The 22,765-nt window shown below is 38.1% G+C and overlaps 1 protein-coding gene across 1 annotated transcript in view; it reads left to right on the top strand.

Annotated features, from left to right (window-relative positions):
* GALNT16 (polypeptide N-acetylgalactosaminyltransferase 16) overlaps positions 1-22,765 on the top strand; it is a 160,781-nt gene that overhangs the window by 85,859 nt on the left and 52,157 nt on the right. The window contains exon 3 of the mRNA XM_026708816.2: positions 8,884-8,982. Coding sequence (XP_026564601.2) covers positions 8,884-8,982 — 99 coding nt within the window. The remainder of the gene's footprint in view (positions 1-8,883; positions 8,983-22,765) is intronic.

A 22,765-nucleotide genomic window follows, 5' to 3' on the forward strand; every position in this document is an offset into this window, starting at 1 on the left:
GACTCACTGGCTCATATTTAAATGATTGTCCACTAGGACTCCAAGATCCTTTTCTCAGTTACTACTATTGAGCCAGGTACTACCTGTTCTGTACCTGTGCATTTGTTTTTTCTTGCCTCAATGTAACCAGTCTTCTCTTCTTTTTCCTAAGACATCTGATGCAGAATTCTCAGGTATGATTTTGCATTTTTATACCGTTTATTCCCCCATCCTACCCCGATTAGTTTTTCTCTTCGAATCTTTTCTTAAAAGAAAGTGCAGTTGCTGCTCCTTTGTGTTATCTTCATGAGGGAAGATGTCAACCTACAAGGAAGATCTTATAAGGATCTCAACTCCACAGGAAGAGTAAAATAATATTTTATTGAAGTGAACTGTAGCAATATAATCTTATAAGTCGGCTTGTTTTTTACTGTCTGTCCTTCCCCACTGAGTCAGAGAGACCCAGCCCGAGTCTTTTCCTAACACCATTCCAGAGTTTAGAGAACACTTCCACCATTGCTGTTTTTATATAATGGTTTCTGAATATTTCTTCCAAGGCTATCTGGAAGGCTAATATATCCCTTAGCCAAAACTCCTGAGTCATTCAATCAATCTTCCAAGTGACAGAGAGGAGAAAGAGCTTTGTAGGTGGTTGTGCATCGGGGATTTCTATTTCTCTCCCCAATCTCAAAAACTCTACGCAACTGCTTAATTTTCTGCTGTTGCCTGCTAATTATCCGTAAGCACTTTCTAGAACATGGGCTCTTTCCTCAGAGTAAGGGAAAGGCTATGCGGGGAAGGAACTGTATAGGCAAATATGTATATTATATTTAATTAAAATAATCTTCCTTGACTTGTTTTAAAGTTTGAGGAGGGGAAATCAATCAGTTAAAGTAATATACTTTATTTCAGTTGATTTAATTTTTGCCCCAACATGTCTACATTTCAAAATGTATTCTGGCAAACACACAACCCAAAAATCACTGAAGCTCACATTTTTTTAAAAAAGTGCATCTATGGAATATGGCTAATCATCCATTATCAGTTTGAGGATGACAGTTTAATGGTACAAGTTGCATATGATCATGTATCATTTGGCAGCGCTGTGGACATCAAAATAATAACAACAATAATAATAATGCCTTCTTTTAGCATGCTTTCTTGTCAGGTAGTCCTTTTCCCGAGGACCTGTGGGTTGACTTTGAGAAGAAAAGATAGGTTTCAAAAATGTCACACATAATTCAAGGCCCAACTGAGCCTACTTTCAAACCAGCCAAAAGCTGATTCATTTGACATGACTTATTGACCTCTTTGGGAATCACTGAATGAGTTAAGCATTCAATTCATTTTTCCAAGCCATACAAGGATGATTTGGGATTCATATCAGCAGTGCACTTTCAAAGTCAATTTTGGAAGAACATCTGCTCTTATTAAGACAACTTCATTCTGCTTTACTACACTTACTGTTGTCTTTTCTTATTCAGAACCTTGTCCATTAGGCAGAGGTGGTGACTAAGAATACTTAATGAATTTAATAATTTCGATCAGAATTCCCTAGTCCTAGATGAATATTTGGATTGTTCAATAACATATGTATATTTATCAAGCAGCTGAAAGACTTGACTTTTATATATGCTTTTTGTTCTGTCGTAGAACAAAGACAGACTCAAGACCGGAGTTGAATTCAGCTCTTTATTAACTGCCAGTAACTTCAACTAAACTCGAGCCGCAGCAGTCTCTTTTATAGCGGCTGCTTGCGGCTTGCGGCCAATGGCATCATTTTAAACCTCCCGCCATTTGGCGGACCAATCGCAACAGTTGTTAACCACCAATTGCTAGGCGGCAGTGGTAGTCCAATCAGAACGTAGTATTACGAGTATGCAAATGTCTATATAGAACACTTTTCATATAAACATTTAATGTATAAAGTGATTTTTATATAGTCCTAGTGCCGGGTTTGCACCTGTACAGTACCTATTTTAAAACATTATTATACTGCACCTTGAGTAGGCAACCCATCCTTTTGTAATGTTCAGGATTTATATTCTTTGCAGGCATCTGGTCCAGGGGTGATATTCTACTGGTTTGGCCCGGTTTGGCCAAAACGGTATCTCCGAGGATCATCTGTGAGTGAACCAGTTTGCTCCAATGATCAGTTGCTGGCCCTGCCCTGACTCTATTCTGACCTTTATTTCCTGCTTTTGAAGCTCAGCTGCTTCGCACGGCACAATGGATTGCCGCGTGTCAGCTGTTTAACACACAGAGAGAGTGCAGGATTGCAGGAGAAGGTCAGTAGCAATCTCTCTGTGCATGCGCATGCGTGTGCAAAGCACACCCACCAAGCCGCACCCACAGAACCAATCGTAAAAAAACTTGAGGGTTGGTTGTTAGTTCTCTTAAATGACTGAATGTAAATCCTTCCATCCCCAACCAATCAGTTAGAACTGAAGAAGCTTCGTAGATAAGAAGTGAAAATTTTCAAAGAAAAAAACACCAAGAAAGTCCAGTCACTTTTTGGAAAAAGCACCTTTGGGACAACCATGTCTGGATGATTGAGAATCTCTATATTCAGGGGGTCCTTCTCATATTGAAAATAAAATTTAAATTTTGTGTTCATCAGAAGCTATTTAAAGGTATCACAGATACTTTGGGAAATGCAAGCAACATATGGTCCAACCATGATTAGGATCCAGGTTTTCCTATTTGATACCTTTCTATGGAAATGTCTATTCTATATTCATCACTTCAAGACAGACACAGACTTTAGAGAGCAATTAGAACTGCAGAAAAAACAATTACTACCAACCTGCCTTCCAGCTTGTCATCAGCTGGGTGGAAAACACTAATCAACTCCTCTTAATAATGGGGGCTGTGGCTGGAGATGGAGGAAAGCCAGTTTTGACAAGAGGGAAGTTTTAATGGGCTCCATCTTCTGTCAAAATTCCCTCCAGGCTGGAGGGCGGAGCTGGCGTCGCGACGATATGGCATGCGATCTTGGAGGTCTGAGATTGCTGCCAATATCTTTGCTCCTGGATGATCCAATTGGACCTAAACCGTTCCGAAGAGACGGTGAAAGTGAAGAGCACATCCTGCAGATCCCAGGGATACCGCAAAGTCCCTGGTTGATCCAGGAGAAGCTCTTCTTGCCAGCGGCAAAGAGGCAGCCATTAAAGCTGCTGAAGTTGGGACAGCTCCGAAACGGAAGAGAGCAGAAAGAGAAAGTGTGCTGGTTTGGTGAGAACTTTTTTTTTACTCTAAGATCTGAAAGGACACCTTAAGGGAAAGAAAGAATCTGTAAAAGTTTTGACAGAAGTGACTAAGCGGCGATTTTAAACAGGAGTGTCAAAGTAATGTTTTTTGTTTTTTTTCTCATTGCTGGATCTTTTTATATACAATCTTGTATTTTGAAACTGGACTGATTTTTTCGTTCATATCTATTTATCTTTTTTCTTCTCCTTTTTGATCTTGTAATATTTTAGGCTACAGGCTCCCTGTAGTTAATTCATTTTTTAAAAAAATATCTTTTTTTTTTTTTATCAACCCTCATCATATTCTGCTTGGAAAAGGAGGGAGAAATTGAGAGCAAAGGAACTTTGTAACACTGCCAACTAGAGGCTTGAAAATATTCTTTCCCTGTGACCAGACAAAGCTGAGAAAGAAAGAACTGAGACTCTTTTTCAAGGACATTGCTATTTGATAAGATAGAGGGAAGAGCATGAGAGAGTATTATTGCAGGTGCTCTTCTGGGTTTCTATCAACAGCTGGAGTCTGGTGTTGAAATGTAGGGTGGAAAAAGGTGATAAGTTTTTGGAGAAGAGAGCTACAATAAGAGCCTTGGATAATTAAATAAAGTGCAGTGTGCCCTTTTTATTTTTCCTAAGTTGTGCTATCCCTCCTCACCAGCTTTATTGCATTTTTTAAAATCTCCTTCTTTGTAATAACTGTTTGGGTTTCTGGCTTTGCTGGCTCCTTCAAGGCTCCCAATCTCTGATCTCAGAGTCAGACATGGTGGAGTATTATGTGGAGTATTATGTGGAGTCTGCACCTTCTTCTCTTGCCATCCGTCCCACCCTGCCAGCTGTTAAGTGAGACTAATTTTAAATATGGATTTAGTAAGAGGTAGAAAGCAGTACTTTACAACAGGTTCACTACTATGAAACTGGAGCCTCAAAAGATAGCTAAGGCTGTCTTATATAAGAGTTAGGGGTGAGGTGAAGCAATATCATGAAGATATAGCAAAAATCGAAGGGAGAAGAGTTGTTGGACAAGTTTATGTTTAATGCAAGTGGAGAACGGCCCTTTGATTCTTAAGATTTTAACTAAGCAGCAGTGATGAAAGATGCAGGTACTATGTATTTATTTGGGGATTTGTAGCCTATTTAGGATGGATTTGCACCTAGCTGAAGTGCAGAAAAAACAATTACTATCAACCTGCCTTCGGTCGAAGACCTATATACTGCACGAGTCAAAAAGAGGGCTGTGAAAATATTTACAGATCCCTCACATCCCGGACATAAACTGTTTCAACTCCTTCCCTCAAAACAATGCTTTAGAGCACTGCAAACCAGAACAACTAGACACAAGGACAGTTTTTTTCTCAAACACCATCACTCTGCTAAACAAATAATTCCCCCAACACTGTCCAACTATTTATGGAGTCTGCACTACTATTACTATTAATCTTCTCATCACTCCTTATCACCCATCCCCTTCCACTTGTGACTGTATGACTGTAACTTTGTCGCCTGTATCCTTGCGATTTATATTGACTGTTTCCTAGTATGATTTCATTGCTTATTGTACCCTATGACTATCATTAAGTGTTATACCTTATGATACTTGACTCTTGACGAATGCATCTTTTCTTTTATGTACACTGAGAGCATTTGTACCAAGACAAATTCCTTGTATGTCCAATCACACTTGGCCAATAAAGAAAGAATTCTATTCTATTCTATTCTATTCTATTCTATTCTATTCTATTCTATTCTATTCTATTCTATTTGGAGATTCTTTCAAGAACCATGGCACAAGGTGTTAGGAATTGATAGTCACCTAACAGTGGGGTTGGAAATATATAAACCAGGGTAAGCATGGAGCCAGAAACCTTGGTTGTTAGTTCTGTTGTTAGTTGCTAGTTGCTAGATGTTCTGATGGTCGATGTTCTTTGGTTCCTGCATTTTTCCCTATTGATTGTTGCTGATCGTTGTTCTTCTTGGATTGCTGTGAGTGTTACTGAACTGTTTATGATCCTGGACTTTGTTATTTGGATTATCCCTGGACTAAATACTGACTGCTTTAACTGTGTATGACTTGGACTGCTTGTTGGACTTTGCTTAACCGTTTACTGGAAGTAAAACCTACATTTTACTATTCAGTGTATCTGTGTGCTGGTCATGTGTTATTCAACATCACTCTCACTACGTTTCCCTGTGCGCACTCATTCTCCTAACAGGGAATTACCTCAACACTGACCCAAGCCTTGTTCCAAGGAAACAAACACGAAACAGAGGTAACAGCAAAACCTTTTAATGATTCTTTATGAATTCCATTCCTTCATGGTTAAAAGGCTATTTCAAACTAATTGTCTCTGATAAGGTATATAACACAACACAAGGTATATAAAGGAAAAGGATCTCAGATAAGGAACTCCTTGTGTTGAAATAAATCTTACAATGCAAAGCCTTGAGAGAATTGTCTCCAAATTCTTGTCTCTAGTCAAAATAAAGATTTTGCCTGGCTAGTAGGATTGGCATCTCCCTAAGCACAATAAGACACTGTCCATTGAAAGTTGCTATAATGGTCCAATGCCTGTTGGAGCCAGTGGTGGGCTGAAACCAGTTTTACAACCAGTTCTGTGAGTCTGCGCTTTGTGTGCTCACAGCATTCAAAACACAGCAATTTGAACCTCAACTGCTTACTTTCTGGGGGCCATGATGGCGAACCTATGGCACACATGCCAGAGGTGACACGCCGAACCCTCTCTGTGGGCACATACACAGGCCAGCTGGTCTTCAGGTTTCTGGTGCTCCGGCATGTGTGAAGACCAGCTGATCCTTGGTTTCCGGTATACGCAAAGGCCAGCTGACCAATATGCACCTGCACACCAGCCAATTGGTCTTTGGGTTTCCAAAGCTCTAGCATGCGCAAAGACCAGCTCGCCGGCACACACATGTGCACCGGCCAGCTGGTCTTCAGTTTCCAGTGCTCTAGCATGCGTGCACATGTGCCCACGTGCCTGCGTTCCGGTTTGGGCACTCAGTGCCGAAAAGGTTCGCCATCACTATTCTAGGGTGTCCCCAGTAAGTAGAACAGCTGAGGTGCAGAAATCAGCTGTGCTGCGTGAATCAGCTGAGCCAGAAAGACAGAAATATAGGACAGGATAGAGTGTGTGTGTGTGTGAGCCTGGGCCATCTGATAGTCAGAACTACCGGATTACTAGAACCGGTCCAAACCAGCATCAGCCCACCACTGGTTGGAGCTTGAGGAGCTCTCCCAAACTGTGAAACAGCCCTTCACAACGGAGTACAAACCAATGCAGAACAGAGTTCTTCACCTGCCAAGCTTTTCTTTCTTTCTTTCCAACAGTATTCAAAGCCATAACAGATAACAGATACTCAGAATTGGAAGGGACCTGGTAGGTCATCTAGTCCAACCCGCTGCCCACGTGGGAGACCCTACATCTATTTCTGACAAATGGCAATCCAATCTCTTCTTGAAAGTCTCAAGTGATGGCGCTCCCACAACTTCCAAGGGCAAGCTGTTCCATTGGTTGATTGTTCTCGCTGTCAGAAAGTTTCTCCTTATTTCCAGGTTAAATCTCTCCTTGTTCACTTTCCATCCATTATTCCTTGTCTGGCCAACAAATAAAAAATAGCTTGACCCCTTCCTCTCTGTGGCAGCCCCTCAATTATTGGAAGACTCCTATCTTGTCTCCCCTGGTCCTTCTCTTCACTAGACTAGCCAAGCCCAGTTCCTGTAACTGTTCTTCATATGTTTTAGTGTCCTGTCCCCTAATCATCCTGGTTGCTCTTTTCTGTACATTTTCTAGAGTCTCAACATCTTTTTTATAATATGGTGAACAAAACTGAATGCTGTACTCTAGGTGTGGTCTTACTAAGGCTTTATAGAGTGGTATTAGTACTTCTCTTGATCTTGATTGTATCCCTCTGTTAATGCAACTTAGGGTTGCATTCACTTTTTTGGCGGCTGCTGCACACTGCTGGCTCATATTTAGCTGGTTGTCCACTAAGATTCCAATATCCCTCTTGCAGTTACTGCTATTGAGCCTGGTTTCATATGTGTACTTTTGATTTTTCTTGCCTAAGTGTAGGACATTAATGAAGAAATCCAACATCTTCAGAGTGCAGGCTGCAAGCCATTAGAGCAGATTCAAAGTTTCCATTCTGAATCTCTTTCTCCTGCTTGTATACTATGACATGCTGAAAGCTTGTCAGTTTGTGTATTGTTATGGTGACAGACCAATCCAGTCTCGTGATGTTTCCCTCTGACTTTGGCATTTCCCACATCTTTTTTCCAGCACAGAATTTCCACTAAGGTGACTAAAGCAGTCTTTGCACTATATTGTGGATTAACTATATTTAATCAAGGTATACCGGTTCTCATGTAATGTCTACTTGGTCAGCAATTGTTCAAACACACAGTGGTGCTGAACAAGTGATATTTATGACTGGTTCTCATACTTATGGTTGCAGTGTCCCATGGCCACTCGATGGCCATTTGTGACCTTCTTTGTCAACTTCCTACAAAAAAAGTCAATGGAGAAACTGGTGGGAGGTTACAAATGGTAATATAAAGATGTCCTTGCATAAAGAGATACGGTGCTTCATTTATCAACACTAAATGGGAGTGTCATAGGGGTTATGTCTGCTGTGTCGGCAGCACTGTCCCTCTCTAGCATTCATGTCCATTATTCTATGATGTATTTCCTGCCTCTGTAGGATTTACCTCTATCTGCTCCTGTGGGGCAATTTCCTGTTCCTATTATTTGTGTGTGTGTGTGTGTGTGTGTGTGTGTGTGTGTGTGTGTGTGTGTGTGTATGTGTATTCCCAGTGATGGCTTATGACTTTTAACTGCAATTGATTAAACTTCTTGAAACATGGTGCGCTGGAACACCATGACATTGCACTTTATAACTATGTCCCATAGTGATGAAAATTCTAGCCCCAATTATCATTAAGTGAGGACTACCTGTATTAATGACTTCAATTTCCAAAACAACTAACACTAACCCTTGAAACCAAAAAGAGGAAGAATCCATACTGTTATTCACAAAAAATCAGAAGCCAATAATATAAGTCAACTCTCTCCTCAGGTAGAGATGATTAATAACAGCCTGTGTGAGTGCATATGATTTAGATAATGTCAGCTTAACTGCTCCATACGTCTTGCTACTAAGGGTATGAGCTCCACTCTCCCCAGCTGCTGATGAGTGATGTAACTACATGCCACATCACCTCATCATCTGCTGCTAGGTTTGTGGAAGAATTAAGACCACCTGCTGATTTAAACCCTCCTGGATTTACATCTGTTTCTCTCTTCCCACCCCTGCATCAATTATGCAGCAAAAGTATAAATAGGTGCCATCTTGTGTCTTGATGGCATTGAAACCACAGGCTTGTTAACAAGTGTTCCTGGCAGTTATAATCCAATGTGTGGTAAACCTTGTTGTCAGCACTGCCAGCATTTGACAAATTGCAATCGTATAAAAGATGTTGTATGAGAAATGTGTTGGCAGGATAACAAAATTCAGTTGGATGCTAAATACGTATATCAGGATTGGTGAGCTTTTACCAGATTGGGATTTTTCTTTGTTATTAGTTAGTTTTCCAGAAATGGAGGCATGGGCTTTGTCTGATGAAACTCTTTCTCATTTGTTACAGATGTGCATCTGTTCACTATACTGCAGATCTGCCGGCCACAAGCATTATTATCACTTTTCACAATGAGGCTCGCTCCACTTTGCTCCGCACAGTGAAAAGGTACCTCATACTTTTTGACTTAAGAGTGATGGACATAATGTATGCAAGAATTAATTTCCGCTGTGATTAATGGTGTTTATTCTGAGTAAAAAGAGAACAATCCAATATTGGAATCCCAGGAACACAAGAAAGTCTTGTTGAACTCAGCATGACATATGCCTGACTAAGGTAGCCTCATTTGACTGTTAAGCTCTGTTAATATTAAAAGAGCATCTGAATAAGCATTTGTTCAGATCCATGGGCTATTTATTAGATAATGCAGCCTTAGCCCAAATTATCATCCTTCTGGATTTGCAGAGGAATGGCTTTTCTGTAATCACAGCGTGATTTTTAAACAAAACAAAGACATTAATCCTATATTTTCATCTCACCCCTTATTTTTAAATTAGATGTTGCAAATCATGATCATCAACTATTACTATTTCTAATAATATTACTTGGAACAGCTTACATCCTGTGACGGAGACCTTTAACACCATCAAACAACAGCATCCGCTTATCCCAGGTCTATGGGAAGGATTCAATAGATTAAGAAAAGTGCCATATCCAGTCTAAACATCTTGTGACCAACCATAATAATAATCCCCCCAGTGAGGCACTATCTTGACATGGTTGTGGGACTTGTGTGCTCTGAAGAAGATGAGAGCTATGGCCATTGTTCAATGATATTGGACAGGTCTCATCAGAGGAGCCAGATGAAGAGAGTGTTTCTTTCCTAAACAATATAATGAAATGTAATTTACAGAAACCCATCCTACAATAGTCATCACCTGGGTCAACAGGGATTATGTTAGATGTTAGAGTTCCTGGACATCTGATGACAAATTGGCTATAGGACTTGTAGACCAATGTCATTCTTTAATTTAAAATAAAGTACTCACAGCATCAGAATTGGAAGAACTGCAAAGGTCTACCCAGGGCAAAGAAACCAAAGCCTTGCCAGAAGTAACTCAGACTGTAAAGGCAAAATAGGGGGAATTCACATTAGGAAGAAAAAAACAGTATAACTTTTGAATCATTTTCATTCCCAAACATGGTACCTTCTCCTCTGCCTTCTCCTCAGAAAGAACAAAGCCCTCTAACTAAAAACTGAGCATTTAGAACAACACAAAAAGATTGCTTGCATTGAAACTTGTTCCAAAGGAACAAATAGCACAAGTATTAAAAGGTGCCAAAACTGCAATATCAAATATAAACACTAAATCATTGCAGGAAACAAACCAGCTGATATGCAGCACAGCTACAGTTATAACTGAATATCTTGGATGCAAAATCAATAAATAACAAAGCCAAGCAGTCACTACCAAATTGAAAGCTCAGGTTAGAAATAAGATCAGTGTTCTTGCCCTAGCTTCTGCCAATCTAGTAGTTAGAAAGCATGCAAATGCAAATAGATAAATAGGTACCATTTCGTAAAAGCATTCTGTGTACCTTGCCATACAGTCAAGCTGGCCACGAAACCAGGAAAGCATCTTCAAACAATCCTGGCTTGCTTGGCTAAGAAAGGGTGATAAGCACTGCCCCTAAAGTCAGATATGACTTTTACCCTTACCTTTGCTAAAATTAGATGCAAACAAGCTAGAAAAGGTGGGGAGGAAGAGAAGTTGAAGAAAAAGATCAAATAATAACTGATCAAGATGTATCACCTAGAAACCAGGAAGATCAAAAAAGCACTGAAAATAATAAAGCAGCCAATGACAGCTATAGCCAGGAAGATCAGCAAATACAATTATCAAAGTGGACATTATAGGCAGAATCTCCAATTTCAGTTAAATCAGAAATGTTTCTACCAGTCCATTAATGGAGGGATGGCAAAAAAACAGTCAGCGCCTGATAAAGAAGACACTGTGCAGTTCTGGGTACAACTAGGGGCAACACAAAGAAATACAAAAATGCAGCTTGGAAAAAAAGGAGATAAATAAGAATAGAAAAGAAGCTGAAATGAAATCATTTGAAATATGGGCAGAAATGGCGAAGAAAGGGGCAAGGAAAATCAAGAATTGGTCCACTGGGGGAAGATGACCAGGTGTTTTTTTTAATATAAACAAGTGACTAGTCTACACATACTTGTTGCCAAGCAGTTTCACAACATACTTTAAGGAAGTGAAATTGAAGCCTGGTTAACATTTAGTAAAACCTACTTGATAATAAAAACTGAAAGAATCAAGATGTCCCACGGAAATAATATAAAGCATCTGGATGAAGACAATCACTACAAATACTTGGGTATCCTTCCAGCTGACAGCACCAAGCACACTGGAATCAAGAAGAAGGTTAGAAGTGAATACATCATGAGAGTGAGGAAGAGTTTAAAGTCTAACTTGGTGGAAGAAATATCATCAAGGCAATTAACACTTGGCTAATTTCAGTCATTAGACACACTTTTGGAGAACTAAGCTGGATAAAAAGACTGAAAAAATTATAACAATGAATCATGCCCTTCATCCACACAGTGATGTTGACAGACTCTACTTATCAAAGAAAATAGATTAATGTGGAATGTTGCAAGTACTCCAGGCAACTGAAGAAGAAAAGCATGGCATATGAAGAATATCTAAAATCTGCTGAAGCTGGTACATTATGAAAATTTACTGAGTACTTGAGAGATTAAAAAAAAAGCAAATGAAGAACAGAAAAGAGACAAGGCAAGGCTAAATATTTCATGGCCAATACATTAAAAAAAAATCTAGCAGGCAAAGCAGGTAACAAGACTTAGGAATGGAGAAGAGCAAGAAAGTTGAAGAAAGAGACAGAAGGGTTAATTCCAGCTGCATATCACCAAGCCTTAAAAACAAATATATACAAAGCCAGAATTGAGAAGACAGTAACAGATAGCAAATGCCATCTATGAGCTGAAGAAACAGCACTAGTTGCTGTTGCAGCATTAGTTGCTGTTAGTAGATAACACAGACTGACTATAAACCGTAGTCAGTCAAGCATTGAAATATGTGCAAGAAATATCATTTGCTTGCGGACTTCCAGTTTGAGCTTCTTCGGCGACAGACCGAAACCTCATCTCTCCGAGGCTTCGATCCGTGCTCACCACTGGAGTGCCCTGAGCCAGCTGGTTTGGGGGCTAAGCCACCCCATAGAGGTGGTGAAGAGGGGGGAGACTGCCTGCAGGGTTGAGAAGAGCTGCATCTCTCCTCCCCAGCGGTTGTAGCGGCGGTCAGAAATGGCCACCACAAGGAAGAACTTGACTGGAAAAGAATGTGCAGGAGGAAGATAAGAAGAGAAAGTTTTGGTTGCCCGGGTCAAACAGCAAAAGCAACAAATAAGGTACCCTGGAATTTAAACTTAACAACATTGTTCCCAAAGAAGATTTTGAAGGAGAGAGAGAAGGGAAAGGATTAGGTTTTTTTTCTTCCCTTCCTTATACTGACAGCTAAGAGACTTAAGCAAGAAACTGAACAAAAAAAATCCACTTTGACATTAATAAGCATCTAAGCTGAAAATAAAAGTCAAAGGGATAAATAAAGATTTCTGGACATTTAAAAGTTTTTAAAAGCTGGAAAGGAGAAAAAAAAGAATAGAAAGGCAGGATCTGGCAAAAAGGAGGAGACTGCCTGGAATTAAGGAATGGAACTGTAATTAAAAGGAACTTACAGTGAAATTTTAACAAGATTCCTCAAAGATACATTTTAATGGAAACTTGGTAACAAAACAATACAACCCCAGGAAGAGAAAGTTGAAAAAAGAAGCAAGTAGAAACAGCCTTGGATTATTTGGATTACTTGGTGATTTTTGGTTTTTGCATCTAGATGACTAAAATTAACTGGATGGTTGTTTAAAAGTTTTTAAAATGGTATCACTCTTAGAAGAACTGAAAGCGGAACTTTAAAAATGGAAAGAAGATGCACAAGAAGGGAGAAGTTCTTTTGGCTTCGTGTTTCAATTCTTAGAAATGGAGATCTGGAATTATGAGAAGCAACAAGAAATGCTTACAGAACAAAAAGATTGGGACAAAGAAGAAGCCATCTTTAATGATCAAATAATTTTAAGTGGGGGGAAAAGAGAAAAGGGGGGAAAGAGAGTAAAAGGTTTAAGATTAGAAAAAACAACCAAAAAAGAAGAACAATTTGAAAGATAAATATAATATTAGAAAGCAACAGAAGAGGGGATTACAGATGAGAGAGTTAGAAGTAGAGAGACGAGGGGGTAAAAAGGGGAGGGAGAAGAAGGCAAGAAAAAGTTGTAAAAGACAGAAACAAGAAATGGAGAAACAGGGAAAAGATATAAGGATTGTAACCATAAGTTTGTTTAGAGATAATGGGTGAAAATTTAATTGTAAAAGGGATTCTGCAAAGGTACATAAGATAGCTTTGTTATATTACAAATAGAAATAACTTTAGAAAATATGATGATGGATAAAATATTTATTGTAATGCAGTGGGATGTTTGTTAATAAATAAATGAATTAAAATGATTGAGAGAATTAAAAGGGAACATTTTTAATTATTAGTAATGATTTATAAAAATATAAGTGAGAAATATGGGGAAAAAAAGAATTAACTATGGAAAGTTTATAAGTGTTCCCAAGGAAATATGATATTCAATTGAAAAGAATTGTTAAATATGTTAAGATTTTAATGAATATTAATGATAGAATTGAATTGGAATGGAATGTGTTTTATATATATATATATAATTTTTTCTTTTTAAGAATATAGTGTCTATTTTAAGAATGTACCAAACAGAATTCGATTAGAAGTTATGTATTATATTGAATGCTATAATCTTAAAGCTATACATTGAAGCTTAAATAAGAGCTTGAATGGATAAAATTAAAGGATATAAAGGTGTCATACTCTAATTGGTAACTACAGGGAAAAATTTGTTTAATAAGAAAAGATAATGTGAAATTGTAACAGGACAGACAAAAGTATAAATATAATGATTTGAATTGAGATAATCAAAACAAAGTTGAGAAAATTAGAAGAGGGGAAAAACTATGTAGAAAATATAAAATGGTAATAAGATATGGAATAGAATATAAAAATGAGCATGAAATTGAGTTTCCATGCTATTTTCCAAAAAGATGTTTTATTTGTATTTTGTTTTTGTGAAAACCCAAATAAAATTTTCAAAAAAAAGAAAAGAAAAAGAAATATCATTTGCTTGCAAAATAGACAGAGTGATTGAAAATCAAGATGTTAAAGTACTCTGGGACTTTAAAATGCAAACAGACAAGCACCAGCCATGTAACACCCCAGACTTAACAATTGTCAATTGTCAATCAGAAAAACAAAAAAGCCTGTGGTACTTTTGTAGTACCTGGAGACTGTAGAAAAGAAGACAAAGAAAATCACAAAAATCACAAAATACAAAGATGCAAAATGCAAATAAAAGTACTGTAGAATGACTGTGGGAAAAGAAAACAAAGATGGTATTAATAATCAGTACCTTGGGTGAATCCTAAATCATCTGGAGTCCCACTTGAACACTATTAAACATAGACAAAATCACCACCAGCCAATTGCAAAAGACAGCTTACATTCTCAATGATAACCTTTATCACCATCTAACAACATCTGCCTATGCTAGGTCCTTGGAAGGACTTGATAGTCCCTGGATAAAAAATGCCAAATACAATCTGAATAACTGGTTGACTAGGTGACCAACTATAATTTATGTACTTGAACTTGCCCCATGTTGGACTCTTTTCAACAATGGTATATAGTACTACATGTGGGATAGATTCAGATGCAGAAAGATTTTAAATTAAGATATATATATATTTTCTTAAGATATATATAGATATATTTTCTTAAGTTTTCATGGGTACTTACATGTATGGTATTCAGCTTTGTTCGGGTATTTTCCCACGTCATTATAGTTGTGCTTTTAAAGTTGTAGCAACGTTTCGGCAGAATCTCCTCTGCCATCATCAGGCTTCTGTATAGTGTTCGTCTGTGAGTCAGACAAAACGGCTGTGAAAGTCTGACTCACAGATGAACACTATACAGAAGCCTGATGATGGCAGATGAGATTCTGCTGAAACAGTTGCTACAACTATAATGACGTGGGAAAATATGTATATGTATATATACTGTATTTATAACTGTATATAGAGAGAGTTTCTAAGAGTCTATTTCTCACTGTAAAAGTTCTGTAGCCTGCAAAGCTGATCATCTTGAATAACACATTATGCAGATTCCAGAGCAAAGAAACAGGAGTTGAAAACAAAAAATAATAAATCACCACCTCTTTTCCCATGTTTTTCTTTGAATCTGTATCTGGCCTTTGCTGAAGTCCTATCACTTAATGCAGGACACCATCTGATTATCATCTACTTGGCTAAATACATCTTTTTTTTTTGTAATAAGCCAGAAAAAGGTACTCTCTACATTTGTAGTTGCTGCTTCCTTCTTCTTTGGCTTCAGTTCTTTGATCCTAATAAATTCCCTGTAATGTTGAAAATGTTGGTTTAATGACTTATTTGCTGGAAGTGCAGATGGAAATAGAATTTTTGATGACAAGCCAGGATGTAAATTGAATAGGTAAAGATTGCTAAATGGTTTAAAAAAAAACTGTTGCAGAGATAGAGAATTAATTCATCATGTGACCGTAAGTATCATGCCCAGATAGGAACACCTGATACCTGCTACATGATAGCCAATTTATCTTCCTCCTATCCTTTGGCCCTGGGTAAGAGCCAAATAGAATAGAATAGAATAGAATAGAATAGAATAGAATAGAATAGAATAGAATAGAATAGAATAGAATAGAACTGGAAGGGACCTTGGAGGTCTTCTAGTCCAACCCCTTGCTCAGGCAGGAAACCCTATACCATTTCAGACAAATGGTTGTCCAATCTCTTATTTAAAAACTTTCAGTGTTGGAGAATTCACAACTTCACTATTAGTCCCCCTCATTCAACACCATTGCAAGTTTGAACGGTTGCTGAATAAGTGGTGATAATGTGAAGACTAGGTGTACCATTCAAAGGCAGCCAGCCTCTTGAGACAGCATGTACAAGTCAAATTTGAAGTAGAAGTGGACCTAAATGTCAAATCACTAATGCCAAATATTAGCTTAAATCAATTCCTTCCCATTCTTTCCCACATTCTCTGCCTTTAACAGAGAAGAGTTGCTGATCCAGATCATCATGTTCAATTGTCCAGAGCTAAACTATAAGATTGAGGCTGATGCACCAGTGAATCATGATTTCTATTAAACCCTGATTATCTTCAGGAGCTTGGGGACTCATTATAAATGCAAGTCTTTCCTCCTGATGATAACTTCTGATTTGTGTCTCTCCAAAGGTTATAAATAAAGAGAAGCAAGGGCAAAGAGATAAGCAGACATTCATTAACGACATCCTATATCAGATGGATTTTGTAGAGTCAGAATTGATTGACCTTGACCTTATGCGAGGTGATTGGGATGATGATTGGGGTGGGGTGGGGTGGGATGCAGAGATGATTGGGGTTGGGCAGGATGCAGCTTCAGTTGAAAAGCAAGGTTAGACCAGTCTACATTAGGATTGGAACCAAAGGTAAGCACCCCATTCATGCAGTGAGAAATAAAATCCTGATGACAGGGTACTGCTAAGTCCCAAGGAAAAACCTTGAGTCTGATTTCCATTTTTTTTCAGCCTGTTGTGATTTTTCCCCTCAGTCCCATAGGTCTCCCACTGTGTTCCTTTCAATGAATGCAGTTCTTCAGGCAGTGCACAAATCAATCAATTTTTTTTTTAAAAAAAGTTGAAAGCCAACGTACAACAGAGCATAATATAGTGAAAATTGGAAGCAGTAGTAATATGGGTACTAAATACAGCACACAATCGCAGGCATTAGCAGCAATAAAACACTGAATTTCTAAAACCACTCAGGAATAGCTTAAAATGGATGGCAAAAGAAAACTTCAATAGGGCACCAGAAAGGACTCCGATGTTACAAAGTGAAGCCGTTTAGATGTAAAATAATGAAATAAGCAAATTAATTTTATATTTGAGGGAAAGTTCAAGAAAAGGTAAAGTTCCACCTAAGAAATAGTTTCTGATATTGAAACAAGTTTCATGGGATGAATGCCCCATGCCTCACTCTATTGTGCACATTTGAATGAATTCCTAATCTTGGAGGGAGGGGGACATTTTGTATTTTATGCATCTTTACTTATTTATTTATTAAATCTATATGCTGCCCAGATCATTGTCCAGTGTGATTCCGAGTAGCTCTCTTGGTATCTTATTCCTTTAATATGATTTTTTAAAAATGCTGCTCGATTCCAACTGACCCTGGGTAGCTTACAAGTCAGACAACAGTAATATAAAAATGACAAATAAATTTAGACGCCATAAAAATTAATTAAAATTACAAAATACATCTTTTGCTTTGTTTCTTTTGTAATTGGTTTTCTGCTCAATTAAAAAAAAGGCCCAAAACTCTAGCAAGGTTTCCAAGGTGCTTGAGGTAAGCCATGTATCTCAATGAAAGGGTTCTGAATGCACTCAGCTGGGCATGAATTATTACCGTGAGTATAATTGCTATGTCTTTACTCAGCCAGTGCTCCTTCCTCTAAATAATTACTGTGAAGTGCCGTGGGGTATGTGAAGTATGAAAAGTCTGTTCTGATCCAAATATTGACTTCTCGCAAGCCCTCACGGGACTGCATCAAAATCTGGCAAGCAGAAAATGACAGTGTGAAAATTGCACCTGTCTGCTTCTTTTGTGACGTCTGGTCACACTCTTAATACAGATCTGTTTTTTTTTTCCCCTCCTGAAAAATAAAGCCAGTGGATTAGGCCTTTCATGACAATTAAGGGTTGGTTTGATTTAATTAATTAGCTGTTCTGGTAGCACCTGTTGAAAATTACATGTAATTAAATTGTTAGAGATGATTACAAAGTTGTTTTCCTAAACAGAAGTTTAATGTCACTTTGGGAAATGGCAGTGATGAAGTCCAATTGATAAGTCCAATGTTAAAGCCCAAATCTATAAAGTTGGCTAATGAGTTTCTAGGTCTGGCACGAATGGTCGGAAACCCCACGGGACTTCTCTTTCAAAAAGAGTGAGACTCAAAGAGTCAATTTGAAAACTTGGGCTAATGAGCAGGTCTGAAAACAAGCATTCAGGTAGCCCTTATGAATCTAATCTAATGACTAAGTTTAAATAAGTGGACCAAGCTAAATTCAGCACTTGGTTGAATGCAGAAGCTTTGTAAGCAATTGCCTTCAAAGTGCTTGTATTTTTACATGTTGAAAATCCTTTAAAAAGTAGAATATTGTACCTCAAACAAAATTCTAGTTATATCAGATACTAAGATGATATCAGCAGTTTAAGGTTGTTCAGAGCAGAAACCAAAACTGTGAGTACCAATACTACCCTTATTTTAAGGCTACAATACTGAACCTTGCGAGTCTGAAAGCATTTCCTCCCTTTCCAAAGAACTACGGAAGAAAGGATCACTTCTGAAATGCTTTCTCTATTTCCATCATCCTTTGGGCTAAGACTATATTTATAAAATTGCTGTCTAAACTGTGCCTTCTCTCCTGTCTCCCAAGGTTATTCTCAACCCATTTCAGTTGGTCCCTCAGCCATAGATTTGTGGGGTGTCTGGTTAGAAAGGTCTAGATTGCTATCATGATGGAGCAATTGAAATTCTGTTTTATATGAGTCACCACAATGGCTGCCATCCTCCCTTTTTTTGACTGTGACCTATAAATTCCTTTGCACAAATCAGATATCATGTATATGCCAGAGATTGTTCTTATTTTATTTACACAGAAAGGGTCCCAGGATTTACTCTCAAGTAAATCACGGCTGAAAAGATCATGTGTGAATAATTCTGGAGAGATGGCTGAATGATCTGAAGTCACAACAACATACAAAACTCACTTTCCTAGTCATGATTTTGTGCCATTTTAATGGCTGTCATAATGTTTACTGCTTGAAGGTGTAGTCATTGATTTTTCCTTGATAGTTATTGTGTACAATCAATAATACAATACAAGATAATTCTACTGCATGTTAAGAATGAGCAGTATAGGTGTTTTGATTACTTCAGGTCTGTAGAGATTAGAATTTTTTTTATCCCTGTTATAAATCTGAAGAAATGGAGAATGGTATTTGCAAAATGGGTAGAATATCATGGCCTTGTGCCTTCAAATATGGCATTGCATATGGGCAAGCTGTTTAAGAGAGTGTGGACAGCTTTGGGTACATATTTGTATTGCAGATGAGATGTTAACAGTGGAAAGTAAAAGTGGATGAGAGGAAAAGAAGGTCATGTGACTGTAGAGTGGCCACAAGAGGATTCCTTGGTTCACTGGTGAACTTAAAGTCACCACAGTAGTGATTACAGAAATCAAAATTTACAGTAGGCTTTTTAGAGTTGAGTGAGATTTGGGAAGCATTGCAATACATTGCAGGATGCTGCAGGATATATCTCTGAAATGGCATTGTGATTGTTTGTTGATAAGTACTTCCAAGGTTGTGTTTTCATGGTCAATATTTTTAAAATGTGTGTAAAAAGCTGCTTCATATATACTTTGTAATAAAGGGAAAACATAACAAAATGAAGCCTCCTACTGCACCAAATGTCTCCAAACATAACTGTGTGACTATTATGTGTTCTGGAAGCCCAATGATGAAATCATAATTCATGTGCAATTTATAGATTTTATTAAAGGCCAATGGCAAGGCACTCAACCAATCACTTAGTATTCAGAAGGGACAATGGACAGTCTCAAGCAAATCAAGGTAACTTAAGCTACTAACACTTTATTCAAGAAGATCAAAGAAACAGGAGATGTTGGAAAACAGTTTCCTTCAATGGAATATCCACAGTGTTCAATGGTGTTCAGTGATTGGTATATTGGGCTTCATCCCACTGAGGCAATTCTTCCACTCCAGAAGGCTAGTATACAGTCTTGTGGTCATGCCTTTCTTCCCCAGTCTCTGATAGCTGCCCTCCAAGTCACTTTGTCATTGGCTGCTGCCCTACTTCTTCTAAGCCCACTGTGGTTATAAAGACATATTCAGGCGTGTCTCAGTCCTTATGTGGACTCCTTATAGATCTGGTTTATGGAGCACTCACTGCTATACCAAGATTTCAGCTGGTGTGTGTGGGCCAAACAAGGCACATTTCACTTTCTTGCCTCTGCCCGTCATCCTACAGAAGAATATCCCATATAAATGCAGTGAGAAAGCACCACTTTACCCAGTCAAATGCTACTTTGCACACCAAAGATTATTTCCAAATGTTGTGGCTATTAACTGTCAATCTTCCCTTGCAACACTTATTGCTTTGGAATATTTGGGATATGGGGTAAAATTAAGGTTCCTGACAATTTATCCTTCTAGCCTATAATAGGTACAACTTCTACCTTTAATAGGTACGACAGTCTTCTATAAGACTAGTAAATCTGTATCCAGAAGAAGACTGGCAAAACCTGCTTTTCAAAATAGACCAACTGATGGGTTATTGGTAAAGCAAAGAACCTCTGCACTAGCGGCCTATCATTCAGGCATCTCAAAAAGGGGGCTAAAGCCCCTATCCCACTCATTCAAGTCTGCCCCACCAGTCTCTAAGGAGAGTGATTGGTGGTTTATTCCACCAGCAGCTGACCTTAGTTAGGAGAAAAAAAGGAAACTAGGGAACCATCCTATGGGAAAAAGGGGAAAGTGCAGGCAAGAAGGGAGGAAATGAATCTCTTTCTCCTCCCAGCCATGGGTTGATAGGAAAAGAGGGATATAAGAAGAAATTTTTCTTTGATGCCAGTTGTTTGATCTCTCAGAGGAATCTCTGGCACCAAAGAAGCAATCTCCCCTGCATCTCCTCCCCACTCCATTTCTTGTATGGGCAGAAATAATACCCCACTTCACTGGAGAGGCAAAACAGAATTTGGAAATACAGCTAACCTTTAATTAAGCCAACATACTTTAACCCAGGGTCCCGTGCTTTAATGTTGCTCTGTGGAAGAACCCTTAAACTCAGAAAGAAAAAGAAAAGGGCTGCAGGCTACAGCAATGGGAAAGAAACATTTTAAGGCTTCCATGTTACAAGAACAAAAGCCAGAGATTTACAGAAGTAAATCTGTAAACAACTTCTTGTGCTAGCAAAGGAAGAAGTTTAAAATACAACATTTACACACTATATACTGACAGAATGTACCGTATTTTGCATAGGCACAATCTAGTTTGAGAATAGAAAATTTAAAAAAAGAAAGTTGCATGCTTGGGGGGAAAGGCGGAAGATGAAAAGGATTTTTAAATGAAGGAATAAGAGGTAGAAGAGCTGCATTAGTTTGCTTTGCTAGTGTAGGTTGTTATCTAAAAACACACAATGTATCTGTATCCCACACAGTATAACTAAAAGTGGGGACTGTTGGAAAAGTGATGTCACACTGAAATGTAAAGGAGGGCTGGAAGTAGTGAAAGAAAGGGTGCAAAAATTGTGCAAAAATGATTTGGGATAAAGTAAAATGGATTGAGAGAAAGTAAGAGAGCCACTGAACGATTAAGGGGTGCTTTTTAACAGCTTCTAAACACAGAAGGATGATGGCTTGTTCAGACATCCTCCTACTAGATCTGTCATTATTATATAAGACCCCAACAATCAACTCTGCAGCTGAGAAAAGGAGGGTGAGGGGTTTTATGTTTGCACAACTTCATAGGAGTGTGTCACTTTGAGAGTCAATCAGGGCACACTGTAATATTATTTTATTCCCTCAAGTCACTCACTTCTCTACCCCTTTTCAAATCAACCAGACATGCCTCTCAGGCTCATTCCAGATCACCAGATGTCACCTTTATTATAAGAGGGAGTGCTTGCTGCAAACAGCTGTTTTGTCTCATTTCTTGGCAAGAGTACTGAGACTGTGCAAATGTTGATCCAAACTAGGGAGTACAGTTCAAGGGGTGGGGGGATTTGCAAATCACATAATAATAATAATAATAATAATAATAATAATAATAATAATAATAATAATAATAATAATAATAATAAATAATGACCAGGCCATTTCCTGTTCCAAGTGGCATGTAAGAAACAATGCATTTCTCTCTTCAGAGCATAATTTCAGGAAAGAAATATTCAAAGGAATCCCATGTCTGGCAGGGAATCCTGAAGGGAAGAAGTCATTATTGATAATTGGGAACTAGCCATGAAAATAATTGTCATGCCATTAGCCATTATGACCAAATGCACCACTGGGCTAGAGGACAACAGATGTCTGGAAACTTTAATTTCTTTTTATTAAGATATTACATTTCTGTAATACTTGATAGCTAAAAATCACCCTATAAAATAGAAGTAGGTGTGTGCCGTACTTGTGTGTGAATTATTTTCAGTTCATACACATTGTTATCGCAAGCTCTGTGCCAGAAACCATTTTCCTGCTGGCATTTTTTGTTTTCTTCTGATGTGAAAAGAATTCTGATAGCACCAATTAACAGTTTATTTAAAGGCATAAGCTTTAATAAAGTAGAGCTCACTACCTCAGTTGCACAGGGTGGCTAAACTGCAATAGTATTTCAATTGAGATGAAATTACAGGAGAAGGAAGAGGGGTTAAATATGTAGATACAGGTATTTGTAAGACAGATTATAGGTACCTTATGAAATAACAGCTATAATATGTTTAAAAAAAACATTGCGTTTGTTGAGACCTAGCTCTTTTTTAAATACTGTATATGCAAGTTCAGCATACTTTCACTCAGTGCTGTTAAAATTCTTCTTTATTTTTTCCAAAATGGTTGCTTTGAGATTTCCTTAGCCTCTTTGTCCTGTTATTTCATGTTGTTCATGAGAATCTTCCTTAGGTTAGTTGTTGACAATTT

This window comes from Pseudonaja textilis, chromosome 1 (genome assembly GCF_049901715.1).
Source record: "Pseudonaja textilis isolate UNSWEBS1 chromosome 1, rPseTex1.2, whole genome shotgun sequence".
In the NCBI taxonomy this organism is placed as follows: domain Eukaryota; kingdom Metazoa; phylum Chordata; class Lepidosauria; order Squamata; family Elapidae; genus Pseudonaja; species Pseudonaja textilis.